This window comes from Fusarium tjaetaba (genome assembly GCF_013396195.1).
Source record: "Fusarium tjaetaba strain NRRL 66243 chromosome Unknown NRRL66243_c0000028, whole genome shotgun sequence".
In the NCBI taxonomy this organism is placed as follows: Eukaryota; Fungi; Ascomycota; class Sordariomycetes; order Hypocreales; family Nectriaceae; genus Fusarium; species Fusarium tjaetaba.
The window spans coordinates 13,870-31,293 of NW_023501224.1; the positions used below are offsets into that span (position 1 = coordinate 13,870).

General features: G+C 48.6%; 8 protein-coding genes across 8 annotated transcripts; 4 read left to right on the forward strand and 4 right to left on the reverse strand.

Moving 5' to 3' along the window:
• Positions 1-36: 36 nt before the first annotated feature.
• FTJAE_1481 (3-dehydroshikimate dehydratase) lies at positions 37-1,065 on the reverse strand (the record flags this gene model as incomplete). The annotated part of the gene is made up of 1 exon (XM_037347575.1): positions 37-1,065. One exon carries the CDS (start codon positions 1,063-1,065, stop codon positions 37-39), a length of 1,029 nt encoding a protein of 342 aa, XP_037211333.1.
• A 403-nt stretch (positions 1,066-1,468) lies between these two features.
• Positions 1,469-4,005, reverse strand: FTJAE_1482 (quinate repressor; the record flags this gene model as incomplete). Its single annotated transcript, XM_037347576.1, has 2 exons — positions 1,469-1,681; positions 1,744-4,005. The coding sequence occupies 2 exons, from the start codon at positions 4,003-4,005 to the stop codon at positions 1,469-1,471; spliced, it is 2,475 nt and encodes an 824-aa protein (XP_037211334.1).
• A 468-nt stretch (positions 4,006-4,473) lies between these two features.
• FTJAE_1483 (quinic acid utilization activator) lies at positions 4,474-6,829 on the forward strand (the record flags this gene model as incomplete). The annotated part of the gene is made up of 3 exons (XM_037347577.1): positions 4,474-4,507; positions 4,751-6,689; positions 6,739-6,829. 3 exons carry the CDS (start codon positions 4,474-4,476, stop codon positions 6,827-6,829), a joined length of 2,064 nt encoding a protein of 687 aa, XP_037211335.1.
• A 410-nt stretch (positions 6,830-7,239) lies between these two features.
• FTJAE_1484 (shikimate-5-dehydrogenase) lies at positions 7,240-8,190 on the forward strand (the record flags this gene model as incomplete). The annotated part of the gene is made up of 1 exon (XM_037347578.1): positions 7,240-8,190. The coding sequence occupies one exon, from the start codon at positions 7,240-7,242 to the stop codon at positions 8,188-8,190; it is 951 nt and encodes a 316-aa protein (XP_037211336.1).
• A 1,651-nt stretch (positions 8,191-9,841) lies between these two features.
• FTJAE_1485 (methyltransferase domain protein) lies at positions 9,842-10,399 on the forward strand (the record flags this gene model as incomplete). Its single annotated transcript, XM_037347579.1, has 1 exon — positions 9,842-10,399. The coding sequence occupies one exon, from the start codon at positions 9,842-9,844 to the stop codon at positions 10,397-10,399; it is 558 nt and encodes a 185-aa protein (XP_037211337.1).
• A 785-nt stretch (positions 10,400-11,184) lies between these two features.
• FTJAE_1486 (amine oxidase) lies at positions 11,185-12,208 on the reverse strand (the record flags this gene model as incomplete). Its single annotated transcript, XM_037347580.1, has 2 exons — positions 11,185-11,911; positions 12,135-12,208. 2 exons carry the CDS (start codon positions 12,206-12,208, stop codon positions 11,185-11,187), a joined length of 801 nt encoding a protein of 266 aa, XP_037211338.1.
• A 1,116-nt stretch (positions 12,209-13,324) lies between these two features.
• On the forward strand, positions 13,325-14,218 carry FTJAE_1487 (diaminopimelate epimerase; the record flags this gene model as incomplete). Its single annotated transcript, XM_037347581.1, has 1 exon — positions 13,325-14,218. The coding sequence occupies one exon, from the start codon at positions 13,325-13,327 to the stop codon at positions 14,216-14,218; it is 894 nt and encodes a 297-aa protein (XP_037211339.1).
• A 917-nt stretch (positions 14,219-15,135) lies between these two features.
• FTJAE_1488 (alpha-galactosidase) lies at positions 15,136-17,277 on the reverse strand (the record flags this gene model as incomplete). Its single annotated transcript, XM_037347582.1, has 2 exons — positions 15,136-16,972; positions 17,036-17,277. 2 exons carry the CDS (start codon positions 17,275-17,277, stop codon positions 15,136-15,138), a joined length of 2,079 nt encoding a protein of 692 aa, XP_037211340.1.
• Between the last annotated feature and the right edge of the window lie 147 nt (positions 17,278-17,424).

Below are 17,424 nucleotides of genomic sequence, written 5' to 3' on the forward strand. Positions count from 1 at the left end.
ACATAGATGTTATATTATTGCATCTTGTTAATCTACCTACATCTTGTTCAACTCCAACCTGTCAACAAAGGTCTTCCAAGCTGCGATACCCCTCTGAGCATGTTGCTTCGGTACATCCTCCCCCTCCTCAGACATAGTTCGTGAAAACAATTCCATCGAGACATATCCCTTGTACCCCATATCATGAATCAACACCTTTGCAATGTCCTCAACGGGAAGATAAGCGCCTCGATCCGTCTCATACATATAGGCTCTAGCATTCCGCGACCAGTTCATCCTAGCCGGATTTCCATCAACATGGAAGGGATGTCCTTTGACAAGTGGAGTTTCCATCCTCTCAGCATCGACGACTTGGATGTAGAACACCTTGTCTAGCGTGACCTCCTTGACAAGTCTGTCCAAGGAATCTTTGAGATCTTGGTCGGCATTGGGTGTTTTGCCAGTTGGGGAGGCTGGGTCTCCCCAGACTCTTCCTGCGATGTTGAATGTGTCGAGGCAAAGACCAAAGTTGGGTCTGTTGACCTTCTGGGCCACTTCCCACGACTTCTCCCAGGTGTCAACATGCGTACTCCAGCACAACGCTTCGTAGGCAAAGCGAATTGGGGGATCTTGTTTGATGCCGAGATCAGCTAGTTCAACCAGGTCTCCTACTATAACATCCATGTCGCCGGTCAACTGATCAGCCGGAAGGAAGTTGGCAGGAATCTGAATCGTGTTGGTACCCAAGATCCTTGCGATCTTGAACCACAGCTTGATCTTTTCGATAAGACGAGTATGTTGCTCACGATCTTTGAGACCCTCATAGAATAAGAACGGCTGAAGGCCAATGACTGTAAGCTTCAAGCCATCCAGCAACTCTCGGATATGCGATGCTGCAGCGAGAATCTGATCATTGCTGGGAGTTTCGACACTATGTAGTCTTTTTGCTTCATATTCAAGATCTTCGTAGAAGACTTCAATGCCTTGGAAGCCATGTTCTGAGGCTTGCTTGGCCTTGTTGGCAAAGTCGTGGAGCCATGCTCGGCCGAGCGAGGCGGATAGGATAGCGGGCTTAAAAGAAGTCATATTGTGTGATTTGACGGCTCGGTTGACTCAGGGTAACAATGATGGCGGTGATTTCAGATTGTGCTTTATCTCATGTATCACTTGGTCGCGTCTTTGTTACTCATGCTCAGAATGACGACGGTGAACCGGCAAAATACTGTTCCGATGGTGCCGGGCCGGGGATGCGACTCCCGAGGTTCAATGGGTAAGTCATTATCCAACATTCTACGTCCGGTGCCTCATTGCGTACAGTGACGGGATATTGACGTTTTGGTCGAAAGCAGAGCCATTGAAAACATCCATGGGCACTTTGAGTATTGTGGTCTTGATAAATATCGTGTTGTCATTCATTATCTGTGTTCGCAGCCTAAAGCTTAACCTTATAGGCCGCCGTCAGCCACAGGTGATTGCCTTGTCTCAGTGCCTATGTATCTGCTTCCCTTGCCAAACGCTCTTTGTATGCTCTAAACACCTCTTCTCTCATCAGATTAGCTGGTGCTCGCCTCGTAGTAAATAACTCAAACTGCATCATTCCCTGTTCTGGTAGTACTTGCAGACCATCAACAGGTATCCATCCCTTCTCTGATAATGACTTTATCTGCTTGAGCAGCGGAGTCTCCAGCGGTGTATATGAAAGCTGTGAACGCACGTTAGCTTAATCTCACGCTACAGTCTCTTCTAGTAGCTGTCAATGCTTACCTCAATTGCAACGCCGCCAGTCGGGCTTGACAGCCAATGTTCTGGTAGGCTCGTGTCCGCCGAGCACTGTCCATCGATTTCTCGCGTTGCCACGCAAGAGACGACAATTGTTGGTAGACTTAGGTCTTCAGGCCATGCGTCGTCTTTCGAAGCGATGACTCTAAACGAGGGATGATCAAGGCTTCCGATCTCTGTGTCGCTTCCATCCGTAGAAGGGTTACTAGTTTCGTTCTTATACTGGCTACCAAATTGCTTGATGAGTTCTTCTGCCCTCGACCGAGTCCGGTTATGAATCAGAATAGTCTTCACACCGAGTCGAATAAGGGCATACGCAGCAGCACGAGCCATACCTCCAGCACCAATGATGAGACCGGTCGTTCGTCTCCTCACAGCATTGATTGGAGATAGATTCCTCTGCACGCAGGTATGGATGCCAATCCAATCCGTGTTCTCACCAAAAAGAGCTACTGTTGGCCCAGCGGTATTCCTGTCTAGTAAGGACTCCATCGTAGGCTGCCTCAGACATAGCAACGTGTTGACGGCTCCGATAGCCCTAGCTTCTTCACTCAAGAAGTCCAGTTTGGGTATTATAGCAGTCTTAAATGGTGCAGTGATACTAGCACCGCCAAAGGTGTTGTCCTTGACAAGTTCAAAGAGCTGGTCCATTGACTCGTGGAGGAAGATGTTGTATCGATGGGGCATGCCAAGTAGCTTAAACGCCGCATTGTGCATGGCTGGGGACAAACTCTTCGATGTGCAATTACCGTAGATACCGAAATACTGGCCATCTAGTAAAAAGGATGAAAAGACTGCTTTTTGCGCTTCTTGCACTGTGAGCAGAGCATTTGATGGACAGTTTGGGGCCAGCTTCCGGACTAGCGGATGTGTAACTGGGCTCAGAATGGGGTTGAGATAGCATGACATTCGTCCAAGACGGCCAGTGTTGTATGCTATTAATGGGATAGTATGATCTGGAGACGATTTGACTCGATGGATAAAGTGTTGTGCGGCGAAGTTGTCTTCCACGGACCTTGCCTCTTGACAGATCCGGATGATATCACAACCGAGGCTTTGAGCCCTTTCGATCGTGGCCCATTGTTTTGGTAAGTTCCAACCATCTTCTGCTGGATCGGAAACGACATGATGGCCGATGACCTTTGTGTGCCCTTTGGATGCAATGAGATTCTTGATCTTGGGTGTGTCGCATTTAAGATCGACACAGAGGTACTCCGGTGCGAGGCGCAGTCCATGATGCAGGAGCTCAAAATACTCATCCTCTGAGATTTTGTTTTCACTTCCGTATATGTCGATATGGTAGAGAATTGGAAGTCTGATGTTCCTCCTGACAACGGAGAACTGTCTGCTGATTCGATCTACCGCAGTTTCCTCGACGCCAACCTCATTGAAGAGACTTGAAGCAGGTATTGTAAGTTCAAGCGCGTCTGCTTCAGTGTCCAGTCCACGAAATTCCGTGATAAGCGTGCTGAGTGTCGATAGTGGTAGGGTTAAAGAATAGGTAAACTTTCTCGTCTCGAGCGGTATGGACGAGAGACTGTTCTTTGCTTTGTACTTGCTATAGCAGTCGTCTCGCCTTGTGATGCTGTATATCAACTGCAGAAAGTCTTCTTCAACCTTCTTCAGTGCAAGAGCCCTAGGCGATATATCCCCCCGCGATGATGCCACATCCAGCTTGGACAGTGACATATCCGAAATGTTATAGAACTCAAAACTGGAGAGCTTTCTGTAGGCCGGTGCTGCACGCCGCGTGAGATCCCGAATGGTTTCCACGTCGAATACTCTCAGATGGCGTTGGATCTCTTCAGCATCTCGCAAGATGTAGATGACCAAGTGGTCCTTGGCATACGCTGAAAGCCATTCTTTGCCAGTGCCTTCAACAACTCCAGGGCCGCAAACAATAACCGCGCCAGTTGGATTGTCAAAGAGCATGGATTTCATCAATCTCAGCTCCTCCTGTCGATATTGAGCGATACCGTTGGAAGACTTGTAAACTGCTCGAGAAAGACCAGTGGCGCGGTAAAAATATTGATCCGCATCAAGAATGCGAAATCCGAGGGCACTTGAGGCCATGACTGCTAGGGTTGACATGCCACTGCCTCGCATGCCGATGAGCGCGATAGAGGCGTCTGGTGCATAGCTGTTTCTAGCTTGAGAATACTCGGGTGTACAAGTCCTTGTCAATGGTGTATTTGGAGTCGGTAGCCTTGAAGGCCCCAAAGGCGTCACCACAGTCGGGGCCGCCATGGTTTCCCTTGATGTTTCGTTGGTGATTCAGTGGTGAGTATGTGGTGGACAAGACTGATCAGACCCGTCGAATCATCAAGCCAAAGTCCAAGGAGTATGTTTTCGAGTCACCAGAGTCCTGGGTAGGTAAGAGGCCATGGTACTGTTCCCAGAGCGGCCAACGATGCCTTTGCCTTCAGCGTGTTTAATCATATTCCCGGCCCTTGATACTCGCCCAGGGTAGGTAAGTGGCCGCGGCATATTCCAAACCAATCAAATGTCAGCGGTAGAAATTTCTGCCGCTCCAGTCCGACCCCAGTCACCCCGCACAACACTTACTGAATCAGGAAAGGATGGAGAAGGATGATTGTGATGAGTGAGTCTGATGAATTCGAGAATTCATGAAATCTGGCCGGCGTCAACAACCTGCAATTAAGATGCACAGAAGAATGTGACGGTATCATAATAACACAGTACTAAAGCCCCACAATGTCGACCACATCCCAGGACACGAAAGGCAGAGGTCAGTCAGAACCCAGTCCACGAGCTCCAAAACGAGCAAGGACCGACACGGAGACTTCAGCCAAGGGGCCCAATGGACGTAGGCGGCATCGAATAACACGAGCATGCAACGAGTGTAGGAGACGAAAAGACCGATGCGGTGGCCAACGCCCGTCATGCAAGTCATGCATCGACAATAATCGGACATGCAGCTATGGACCATCAAAGAAACGGGGACTACGACCTGGCTACGTAAGAGGCATAGAAACACTGCTGGGACTCATTTTCAAGTCTATCAATGGCAGTGAAGAGTGGATATGTGGAATTCTCGAGGGTGTTATTCAACAAGCTTCCTTCTATCCTGCATCCGGTTTACATGACACCAATATCTCTGTCGATCTTCTACTCGAAGCATGGCATAAGTCCTCCGTTGCTAAGAAAATGGGAAATCTCCTCTCTACAGAGAGTGAATTTGAAGAAGAAGGTGCCGACTCGAGTCAGATTTTCGATACAAAAGTGGTTGAGGGGCTTACGCTTTTGGTATCAACAAAGGATTCGTCAGGGGCTCCCATGACGCCAATGGACACGATTACAACACAAACTGACCTACCAACCTTTGATTATTCTCCTTTACCTGTTACCAATGATTCACCTTTACGACCACGTGGGGGAGAACTATTTGACACCACTGTCAGCCGCAAACAAGAACCCGCATCACGGGCCCCAGATTCCTTGCCATCCGCTATCCCTGACCTTCCGAAGGACTGGTCATATCTTCTAGATCTCTATTTCGAGACGACACACTGCTGGTTTCCTATATCTCAAAAACACGAGCTGCTACGAGCTGCGTACACATTATCCAACGAGCCAACGACGACGTCTTCTAGTTCACTGTCTACAGGAGAAATGGCGTTTCTTCAAGCCGTCCTAGCATATGCCTCACATCAGTCAACAACTCTATCGAATACCCCCAACGGCAAATCTGATGTTATGAGTAGTCTCAGATCGCCACAGAATCTACTCGAGACAAGTTTATTCGCCAACCCAACTACCTTTGATCTCGGACACGTTCGAGCTCTGCTTGTCATATGCCTCTTTGAAATGGATCAAAAACACTGGTCTTTAGCATGGACTACCATCGGCCGGGCCATATACACAGCGATATCCCTTGGGCTATTCGCACAAGGCACCACAATCGATCCGTCAAGCCGAGATGGTCTAAAACGGACAATGATGGGTTGCACGATACTAGAGACAATTGTTGCAGCACGTCTCGATACTCTTCCTTACCTCACCTCCTCCAATTTCTTACTTCAGAACGGCTTGTTGGCTGATGGAAACGAGGAATGGGAGCCATGCAACCTCAAGATCCTCGTTGAACCAGAATCTCAGCAAGACCAACAGAACCCGAACTCACATGTTCCGGGGCATGTGATAAGCACCTTCAACAGATACCTCCAACTCGTTCTATCATTGAATGATCTGATACACCACAAAAAGAACCTTGATCCGGCTGGGAGCTTCGGCAAGCTCATAGGCTTGTGTAGAGAGAACTTCAGCACTATGGGTAGCTTAAAAGCTACCAGCCTGTCACCTCAGGCTCTTGGTCTTTGGGTAGCTTCAGTCGCCATATTTGAGATGGCAGCAACTGTTGCAAACCGTCCTATTGTCGACCGCCCCAGCGGCTATTGGGAGAATGTCGCATGGTTGGCTGGCATCACAGAGAAACGCGTCCTGAGCATAGGTCGCTGTGCTATCCCACCTGTCATCAATACTTGCATGGAATTATTAGCGAGCTCCTTGCATGACCAGGAAGCGTACTATGCAGGTACTAATTTTGGCGATGACTTCCATTGCGCTAAAGAATCGATTGCGAAATGCCTAGATACCCTACAAGAATCGTTAGGAAGAACGTCTCAAGCCGATGCCTATAACGATTTAGAGGCTATACCGGCCGGAAGCAGCAGCCATTCTCTCCTCCCAATGCATATTGCAGTTGGCAAGGAACCAGTACCATCCCGTTTCGAACTACCACCAACTCCATCAACACTATTTTCGAGCAAGGTGGACACGTCAGTGCCGGGCAATGCAATGCATTCACAACCACCAGGCGGAATGTCATTCCCAATAGACCCAGCCTTGGGGGCAAACATTGATGACGACGGCCTCTTTGACAGCCTCGCTACGTTGGATTCAACGGATTGGTAGGTCCACGAAGAATGAGTACCGTTTTCGCGACTAACGAGCAGATAGGCTGGCAAACCCACCAGAGTTCATGCAGCATCTTGGAATGCTTGATGATGCCCCTAGTAATCTTGAACATCTTTTTGATATGGGATTCTAATTGAGAGGGGCACACATATGTGCTTGTGCAACGCCAGATCTTAGACTCCAATGCGAGCCATGTCCACATGACTTTGACGCCTTGCACGGATCATCTGCTATTACTACATACTAGACATATTGTAATTCTTGAGGATGGCTATAAATTGGTAACTTTGGATCACTGTGCCTCTGAATGACCTCCTAAACAATTTGTGGCAGGAGAATGCACTAAAGACGCCCAGTTTTGGAGGTTGCCCCAGCCGGCAAAGTTCTTTCCCACTCCCTTGGTGACCGGTCTATCACAACAATGCGTGCTCCACTTCTTATCAGTCGAGGGAAACAGGTGATTTAATATTCTGTTCTGTTATCGAAGGATCAGTGCTCTCAACATCATCAGTCATTCCTTGACCTCTCATTCACCCATTCATCATGGTTGCAGATGACAATACTCCATCTCATCAACGCCTAAATAACCACCACGGCTCTACAACAAACGCAATGACTCATTCCTCTGATGTCCAGGGAGATGTTAAGAAGCAATTCTACATCTTCGGCCACAACATATCGCACTCTCTATCACCAGCACTGCACAACGCCGGGTTCAAAACTCTTGACCTACCGCATCACTACCAGATTCACGAAAGCGAGAATGTTGATGGGTCAGTCGAGAGCATAATTCAACGGCCTGACTTTGGCGGTGCATCCGTCACCTTTCCACACAAGCTACAGATCGGGAAGTTGCTGGGATCACTCTCTCCAAGAGGAGAAAGCATTGAAGCTATCAATACCGTTGTTGTAACAGAAGTCGACGGGAAAAGAGTGCTTCATGGCGACAACACAGACTGGATTGGCATCAAGAGATGTGTTGAGAAATCTGGAGCTCGAGACTTTGCTTCATCATCAGCTTTGGTGCTCGGTGCTGGAGGCGCTGCTAGAGCGGCATGCTACGCCGTACAGACTCTAGGCTTTGGGGAGCTCATTGTCGTCAACCGGACCTTGAGCAAGGCTGAGGAGCTAGCTTCGAGGTTCCCTGACCTCAAGACCCGGTCATTTGCAACATTGGAGGAGGCTGCCGCTGCAAAGGATGCTCAGATCAGGCTGATTGTGGCATGCGTGCCGGCTGACGATCTTGGAGCGGACAAGATCCCGACTGGCTTGTTCTCAGGGACTGAAGATGGAGTGTTGGTAGAGATGGCGTATAGGCCGCAAGTCACTGGGATGATGACAGTCGCCGAGGGATATCCTGGTTGGACGGTTTATAGGGGAGTCGATGTGCTGGAGGAGCAGGCATACGCCCAGTTTGAGTTGTGGACTGGAAGGCAGGCCCCGGTTGAGGCTATGAGAGGTGCTATGCAGGCGAAGTTGAAGGAGAAGATATGAGAGTGTTGCTCAGACCAATAGAGGTCAAAGAGCAGGATGGATAGCAGCATCTATATTCATAGGAGAGAAGGGTTGATGAAATAGACAGCAAGGACGATAAAGTAAACAACTTCTCATGCAACCACGTATTTAATACTAACCTGTCACTGCCTTGAATATCATAGCCTCAGAATGATACGTCGAGGTTTCATTGTGTAGAAAGTAACGTTACAGCATCATTCGACATTCTTCTCTTTGCTTGATTGCATCAACATGAACTTTTGGACGAGGCTGAATCCATGTCCAATACGCTTATCGCCGAGTATAATAGCACTCAAGAGGTTTATGTCAGTATCCTCTCCATGATCCTGGATCTCGCCGGCATGGAAAATAAAGCGAAGGTCGTGTCCCAGCCAAACGATCTTAATTCCCACCTTGAGGAGTTCGGGATCCAATAAGAAAAAGGCTGGCCGACATACCTTTAGCCCTGCAAGTCGAAGCCTATAACGAAAATGAGTTAGCGATTCATGAGTACGATAACGGATTGCTAGATACCACAGCTTACATGTGGAAATTACTGCTCACGCTCTATGCAGGTATTCTACACAATTTGATGGGTTCTTTAGAAATAGGGTGTAAGCGGGCTCGTGTGTGAGACGCGTGATGTAAACCATCAGCTGCGTAAGCGGGCTCAATTGAACCCTGTGCCATAAGACGTCAACCCCGATACTTTGATCTTGGGGAGCTCAATGCGGAAAACATCAGCGAGCAGCTGTGCCGTGTCAACGCCACATGCCTCTTGTCGAGAAAGATCCAAAACTCAGGTAGCCACAGGGAATACATACTTTGAACGGCAAAGGGCGGTCGCATCTGATGTATTAACTATTCTGCTCCTGTATCTTTCAACTTTCCTTGCGGCAGAAGAATTCAGTCGAAATGGCGAGGGAGAAGGCTCCCTTTCGCGCAATCTGGAACAAATTGTTCGTCTTGATGGCAGTTTGCCCACGAAGGAAGCGATGGTCAACTTCGAATCTGGAACCAGAAGGTAGTAGCTCTATTATAGACTTGTTCCAATTCCTTCAATCTTTCTACCGTCTCGTGGGCTTTAGCTTCGAGGTCTGGACTTTTGACTCTCCGCTCATCCTAGGGATCGATCAGCGCTGAACACTGACTCCCGCTATTCATAGTAATCGTCAACGGCGGGTAAGACATCGAATAGCGGAAATGACGCCATTGCCATAGTGAAACTGTAAAATTACGAGAGTTTCTCAGTCTTAGGTTAATAGAAGAAAGTACCACCTAATAATATGCCGAAAGAAGTGAAATGGTACATTGCAAAGAGGGGGGAAAGATAAGCGCAGGGATCCCCTTGTCAATTATGCGAGCTACAGGTGTGACCCAAGCGTCCATTCTCGGCAGATGCCTTATTTGCTGTTGATTTGTGGCTGATAACTTAAATCAGCACAGAGAACGTGTTATAACCACTAGTCTGTGGTTCGGATTCCGAAGATGCCGGTAGTGCTACAGACAATCTTTAACAGCTATTATGACCACTCATATAAATATATAACGATAAGCATCTTAAACTCTGCTATGAATCCTTACCTTGTCTATCATCCCCACTCTAGACATAAGCTTTAACTATCAACCAACCTCACTCCGGTGATACAAAATGTCTTCGATCTACACCCTTAACCATGGCGAGGCCGATAAAGAAAGACAGCGTCTTGACTTTCAGCATGGCTTCTTCAAAGCCGTCACGCGCGATGACCTCCCTCCCGTCATCTGGCAGCACCTCAAGTCACTTCCAGCGCCCAAGGTCGCAGACGCAGATACCGGCACCGGGATCTTTCTAAAGGAGCTCGCGCCTAAACTCCCGACAGAAGCACAACTTTATGGCTTCGACATTGATACAAGGAAGTTCCACGACCCTGCTTCGTTCCCGGCAAATGTCAAGTTACAGTATGGCAACGTGCTGGTGCCCTTTCCAAAAGAATATCTCGGCATGTATGATTTGGTACATGTGAAGTTGCTCTATGCGGCGTTGAAGAAGGACGAATGGCTGCAGGCTGTGAAGAATCTCAAGACACTGCTTAAGCCGGATGGGTACTTGTTCTGGTGCGACGTAGGAGGCTATGGATATGCCAGTAACCCATACTCGGCCTCGGTCAATGAGTGGAAGAGGATCGAGTCGGCAGCGGCCGTCAAATTCGGACGTGACCCAAAGTAAGTGCCCAAACGCTGATTTCCCAGCGCGTGTACGCGAAATATCAGCTGACAGGCGCAAGGTGCCCTGTCCTCTTGCCAATTCAATTCCAGCAGGCTGGTTTGAAGCACGTAGACGAAAAGATCTTCATCACGTTGGGAAGACCTGATTTGACCTCAGCCGTGAACAGAGTGGCTTTGGAGTACATGGAACAAAGCCTCAAAGGTATCATGCTACTAGATCGGGACGGGAGTCTGGGGCTGAATGAGAGCGGGATAAAGTCACTGGTTGACACGCTCACCAAGGAGACTGAGGAAGGACTTGAGATAGGAAACAACATACATTGGGTTTGGGGTCAGAACGATGGCATTCGGGACTAATTACGACTGGATTCAGATGGTTACAAACACTTTTTCCTCCTTAAGTAGTGTGTTTCTGATATTGATAGTAAAACCATGTTGAGTTTGAGCTAAAGGCTTCTGATCGCGCGACGGTTTTAAAAGCTGTTCACCTTTGTTACAGCATCACATCACTTTCTCTTCACAGCACTGATCTCGGAGAAAGGAACATGTTAACAGAACATTTGAACTAGACACAAGTTGCTATTGTGACGAATTTTGCTAGTCTGTGTCAGGAAGAGAAGCAAGGAGAAGCCAGGTACCCCAAGCCCACAACTACCAAGCAGACCAAACTACCCTGATTCATATGTCCTTGAGCATCTCTTTCAGAATGGCGTTCGTAGTATTCCACAACATGACACAATCGTTGTTCATCCAGAAAGCCCCAGTATACCAAGTCGATCGCTGACTCTAAAGAGCATTCGCCATCGCAAAGATACTACCACGCAGCTGCTCGGCAGACCAGCGCCTATACAAAATTCCATGGTCCGAGAATGTTCTGAAATCGAGATCGCTAGACTTCCCAGTTGGGATTGTTCCCTCATCAATGAGATTCTGAACAGATTTGCGAACGAGATTCTTAGCGTCCTCGATCGAAGTCTCTCTCGGGACAACAGTTAGAGCACGGTGGATAGGTCCGGTCGAAGAGTTTCCTTTATACTGGAAGTAGGCTTGGAAGGGGGCGGTTGGATACGCGACATAGTTTCCGTTCACAGCTGCTGGTACAACGTTGGTGATTCCAGCTGCCGGCAAGGAAGGGTGAGATACGATGCCAGTGAGGTAGCGGTTGCCAGCAGCGGAATGGAAGATCTCCACTTCTTCACTGCTCAGGTCAAAGTACTTTGGGTTGATAGTCTCTGGCCCAATAGTGATCAGCAGTCTCTTGGCGCTGATCTTGGTGATATGTCCATCTTTATCTCTGACCTCAATCTTCACTCCGCTCTTGGTTCGTTTTGCAGACACCACCTCACTCTCATATAGAACATCCTTGCCCAGAAGTTTAGCAGCCTTCTGCCAGATTTCCGTATTGTCACCCGACGCAGGTTGGAATGAGTTCACGCTAGGATTCCACGCCTTCCACACGTCAATCATCAGTGCCGTGTTGAGATCGACGACGACAGTCTCCCAGATACTCGGGCTAGCAATGGTACCATGCACTACGTCTTACAGCTTGATAAGAGCAACTTCTGGTGGCGGAGCAGTTACTCGTGAAGTATATCAGGAAAGTGTAACATATTGCGGGTCTAGTGGTGTAAAAGCAGTGATGTTCGCAACTTGAGGTCATGCTTTTACGGCGATGAATATTATGGTGAGGCAAGAAATAAATCTCGTTTGTTTCAGTGTTTTTCCTGTGACCATACCAACAAGCCCAGAACCCCAGAAACGGAACCAAGGCACATCCAAAACCCAACAAGTCTAGACAAAGTCGACTCATGGTGTCTCCCTGTCAAGACTCCAGCCTGCGTGTGGTCTCATGAGCAAGCTTTCCGCCTAAGCATCCAGTGAGGCTCGCATCTCGATCGACTCCGCCCCAATCATGCTACCCGGAACGGCAGACCCGATCAAGGAAACTTTATCTGACCCAGGTTCTTTGGAGCTCTTTGATTCTGGAATGGCTGTTTCGCGACGTGATACGACATATTCGTCCTTGTCGATACGCGCCTGGACACCATCTTCCACTACACCTACAAGATAAGTCAACGGCCGCATACACGTCGGAAGGAATTAATGAAAGGGCTCACAATAATGTACGAACTTGCAGACTACCGGGAACCAGACTGCCACTGCCGTGACTTGCCCAAATGACCAAGGTAGTCCGCCCTCAGGGGTATACCGATCGTGCAATCCCTTGTGAAATCGGAGTAGGTCCGCGCGCCCGAATGCCATTGGCACGATTGCCAGATATGCCGTCACAACGGCCAAGATCTTCTTCTTAATTAAGCTCTGCACACATAAACCCTTGTTTGAGCGGCTGTTCTTCTCAAAGAAGCCATGCAGCTTGGTTATCGCCCGGTCCATGAGAACCAATAAAGTCTGTACATGCACGACAGTCTGACTCAACATCATGTGCGTGAAACCCGTCGCTATGTTTTAGTTCACACAATACGACATGGCCCCGGGATTGTTACCGCATACCGGCAATGATGACTGCCTTTGAAGGGTTTTCTCGAAACCAGCAGCACCCACCTTCTGAAGTGCAGACTTTATGACGATGAAGGTCCAGTTAAGAAATACAAAGCCAAGAGTGTATACTGACGTATTATCCGAAGCGTGGAGAACGAGCTGCAACAAGAGGAGAGGGCACGATGATGAAAATCACGCTGTGAGCTATCTCGTTGTTGAGGGCGTAGGACGATATGAAACAATCTACCCCTATAATGACAACTATCTAAGCGACATACTACCTTCCCTGCCCTAGATTTTTCTTATATACTCTAATCCTATGCAAGACTTTAAATAGCCGAATGGTGGCATTTTGCAAGTTACGTGGCAGCCCTAGCCCGATGTCGGAAGGGTATGACTCAGGTCACCCTTGTTAGCAAAAGAGAGTATGCGTTCTCTTATCAAGTACTCTCTTTACTTTATAGACCTTAACAATAAGAATCCTATAGATCGTCTCAATATTCCTGAGGTTCCCGAAATGACTACTATCAAATTCGAGAAAATGCATGCCAATGGCGACGACTTTGTCATTGTTGATCTCCGCGACCAGGACATCATAATCGATCAGGATATTGCGAGACGACTTGGAGATCGAAATCGCGGGATCGGATTCAACCAACTCGTGGTTCTGTCAGCTTGCAACGATGCAGCAGCTTATCTAGCTTTTTGGAATGCAGACGGTTCAACATTGAACGCCTGTGGGAGTGCTACCCGTGGCGTGGCTTGGAAGTTGATGCGCGAAACTGGCTCATCCACTACGACTCTAAGGACGATACGGGGACTCCTACAATGCCACAAGGTTTCGGATCACTTCATTGCCGTCAGTATGGGCTGCCCTCTTATAGACTGGCGCGAGATTCCAACCGCCCACGAGGTCGATACTCTCAGGCTGCCTCTATCTGGAGATCCCGCTGCGTGCAATATGGGAAATCCACATTGCACGTTCTTCGTGGACGATCTGTCAGCCGTGGACGTCATGGCGCGTGGATCAGCTATCGAAAAGCACCCTTTGTTCCCAGAAAAGACAAACGTTCACTTTGTTCAAGTGCTGACCCCCTCGCACATTCGACTGAGGATATGGGAACGAGGCGGTGGTATTCCTCTGGGCTCAGGGTCTTGTTCGTGTGGGGCAGTCGTCAACGGCGTTCGCCGCGGCTTGTTGGAGGGCAGAGTGAAAGTGGAGTGCGATGGAGGATCTGTTATAGTGAGCTGGGATGGCAAAGGAGATGTATTCTTAGAAGGGCCAGTAGAATTTAGCTTTCGTGGTATCTGGACCGACTGATTATTGACAGGTAGACCTCAACGCTCGACAGAAGGAACAATGCCAAGAGATTTCAAGACTGTATTTTTGAGGCCTCATTACTTGTCAGGCTGCTTCGGCAGGGCTATAGAAGTCACTGTTGTGAACACCTGAAAACCTCTGCTATTGGGGGGTTGAAGGGGATGAGCGGTACAACCACTTCACCTTGCAGTACATCGCCTTTGGTACCTCAGCTTGAGATTCTCCCATCTTGGGCAGTATATTTAAGGCCGCACTATAATAGCAAGTTCGCAATAAACACAGGAAATGACGTTTTGCCGTTTCCAAGCTAGAAGGTGATGAATAAACAGCGCATCATGAATCTGTATTCCGCGCTTATTCTAGGGCCCGCGGAAATTATTCCGTGTTACATTTTTGGACTCCGTAAAATACAATCATCAAGGCATCACTCGCCTCTCTTGCCTTTCCCTTGCACCCTGTTTTCAAGGTCCATGATACCTGGAAACTTCTTCAGAACATCGATTCTGTTACTGGTCATTGCGTTTGAATCAGGTGGCGATAAATTCCTCACAGTTGAGACGAGGTGCCATTACTTTGTAGTCGGCGCCATTTCGGTGTTTTGACTATTTCCGAGCCCTTCTAGGTACACTAACACAGACAAGTCACAGCCTGCGTTAGTCTTTTCATATGAGCGCACATAATGGGCTGGTTCTTGTGTCTTGGAGACTTGGTCTCTCTGGCGCTGTGGCCAGTTTTAAGCTTGTCTATAATTGAGTGATACTGTCCCGGATTTTGTCCGTCCGCTTTTTGTGAAACTCAGCCGGATATCTGACGCTCGAGAGCTTGAAAGTATATCGAACAACCAACTCTTCGGTTTTTTTTTATAGTATTAGCAATTCGCGGCAGTGAAAGGGAGATTCAACAGATCGATTCTCTATCTAGCTAGTAATATGAAGAACCCGAGCACACCTCGTCACGGGAAATTTGAGCTCTAGAATATTATCTCCTTCCTTCCAGATGGCTTGAGTAGGCAGTCGCTTGGGATACATGACGTTTACTTGAACCTTGCCGCATCCAGCCAGTCTTGGTAGCGATATCTCCTTCAAGGTGCTCCCGCCTCGACGCCACACTGCAAGGTATAGACCATTGCTAGTCTCCAAGCCCAGCGAGATCCAGTCGTCATGCCATCGAGGTGGTCCCAACGGCCAAATAGCATGTGCAGTCACAAGATGCGGACGAATCGTCTTGTAGGCTTGCATCCCCTCGACGATGAGCTCCATCTGCGAAGGGCTCAAGCGATCCAGTCTACCGCTGAGATACACTCTCCCGAACAGACTGTTCACGACAGTAAAGGCATTGAGCTCGTCACTCCATTCCGGTTGAGGATATGCCCAGCTCGCACTTTGCTCAGGCAGGACACATGTTGGCAGCGCTGCAGCGATGGCTGCGTACAGGATAGGGTCTTGCTGGTCGCTGGTTGACTGGAGAGAGTGGACTGACAGCATGGCGTAATCCATCCTTTGCGCGCCGCTGGAGCAATTCTCGATCACAAGATTTTGATGCTTATCGAGTAGTGACCGCACCCAGTCGAGATAACATCTCTGGTGGAGGAGTTGGTTGGCACCAGCGGATGACGACCCTGGAGCATCTGTTCCTTGGACGACTTCGATGTTGTAGTCGAACTTGAAATACCCAACGCCGTAATGGACCACAAGTCTATCAACGACCTTGGTCATCCAGGCTTGCACCTCTGGATGGCGAAAGTCGAGTTGGAATCTTCCCCTCTCGATAACTCGTTGCCCATTCTCGTGAAAGAATGCATCCTCTGGCAGTCTTTCACCAACAACACTTCGGACACCCACGACTTCAGGCTCCAACCACAGCCCTGGAATGAGCCCTTTGCTCTTAATCTTGACCATAAGTGTCTTGAAGCCAGAGGGAAAACGTTTCTTGGAAGGTTCCCACAGACCAACGTCATCCCACCAGTTACTATCATCAGCGTACCAACCGGCATCAATGACAAAGTATTCGGCCCCTGACTGGGCCACTGGGTCAAGTAAAGCTTCGATCTTGTCTTCGTCTGGGTCGCCCATGAGACAGTTCATGTAGTCGTTGAAAATTATCGGAAGCCTCTTGTTATCATCATGCGGGCGAATGATTCGTCGTCTATAGTCGTTCAGTGCACGAACTGCGTCTTGGAAACATCCCGAAACGCGAGTCAGCGCGATCGGGGGCGAAGTGAAGCTGTCACCGGGACGTAGAGTATGCCTCCAATCGTGGTCTGCCTTGGTTGGGCCTCCAGCCGCGATGTAGATGCTGTCTTTGTAGTCGCCGATTTCCCATCTCCAGGATCCATTGTGCTCGACCTGCCAAGCCCAGGTATCCGAGTTTGACTCAGACTCTAATATACCCATCGGTAGGTACGAGCCAGTTGAGAAGGATCCCCTGTTCTGGAGACCAAAGGTTGCCTGCGACCCTGAGTGACCATCGTGTAGCTCACAGATACCGTTTTTGTCTATGCCAAGGTAGGGCAGTGAGTGTTTGCGCCATTGAGCCTCTCTGAACCATGTATTGGTTGCCGTCCTAAGGACATAGTCTTTGTTCCATTCATTTGATCTTGTTGTCAGGCCTCCAATGGTCAAAGATGAAAGCTGCGTGACAATAACATCAGATGACTTGGATTCATTTCTGATTGTGACGGCTGAGCGAATAACAGGCACGTCTCCGTATATGCTCAAGTGAGCAGTCACGGAGATTCCCGCCCTTTCATCCGCACTATGAATGTCCAGTATGTGTACATCTCCATCTTGGCTCTGATGGTGACTTTTGTATCTCAACCTGGAAGACAGATATCCGCCAACAAGTGATTTTGCCGTCTTATCATTGGTATTGCCTTCGCCGCTGAGCCTGACACTGACGAGTGGTAACTCGGACGAGGCAAAGAGGTGTGAAGCCGACTTCTGGTGGCAATGATTCAAGGGGAGAATCTCAAAAAGGCAAATGGCCCCAGACTCGTTCTTGGTAAAGTTGATGGTCAACGAGGTGGTTTTCCAGGAGATGAAGACGGGATTCTCTGCCATTGCAAAGACGATGATGCTGCAATGATCTAAAAGGAGTGAACGTCAGAGGGATGCATAAACATATGATAACCCTACACTTTCTCTTATACATGTCAGAGATGCAGATCCCTACTTAACCCAACACATTATCCATCTCTGCCTCTCCTA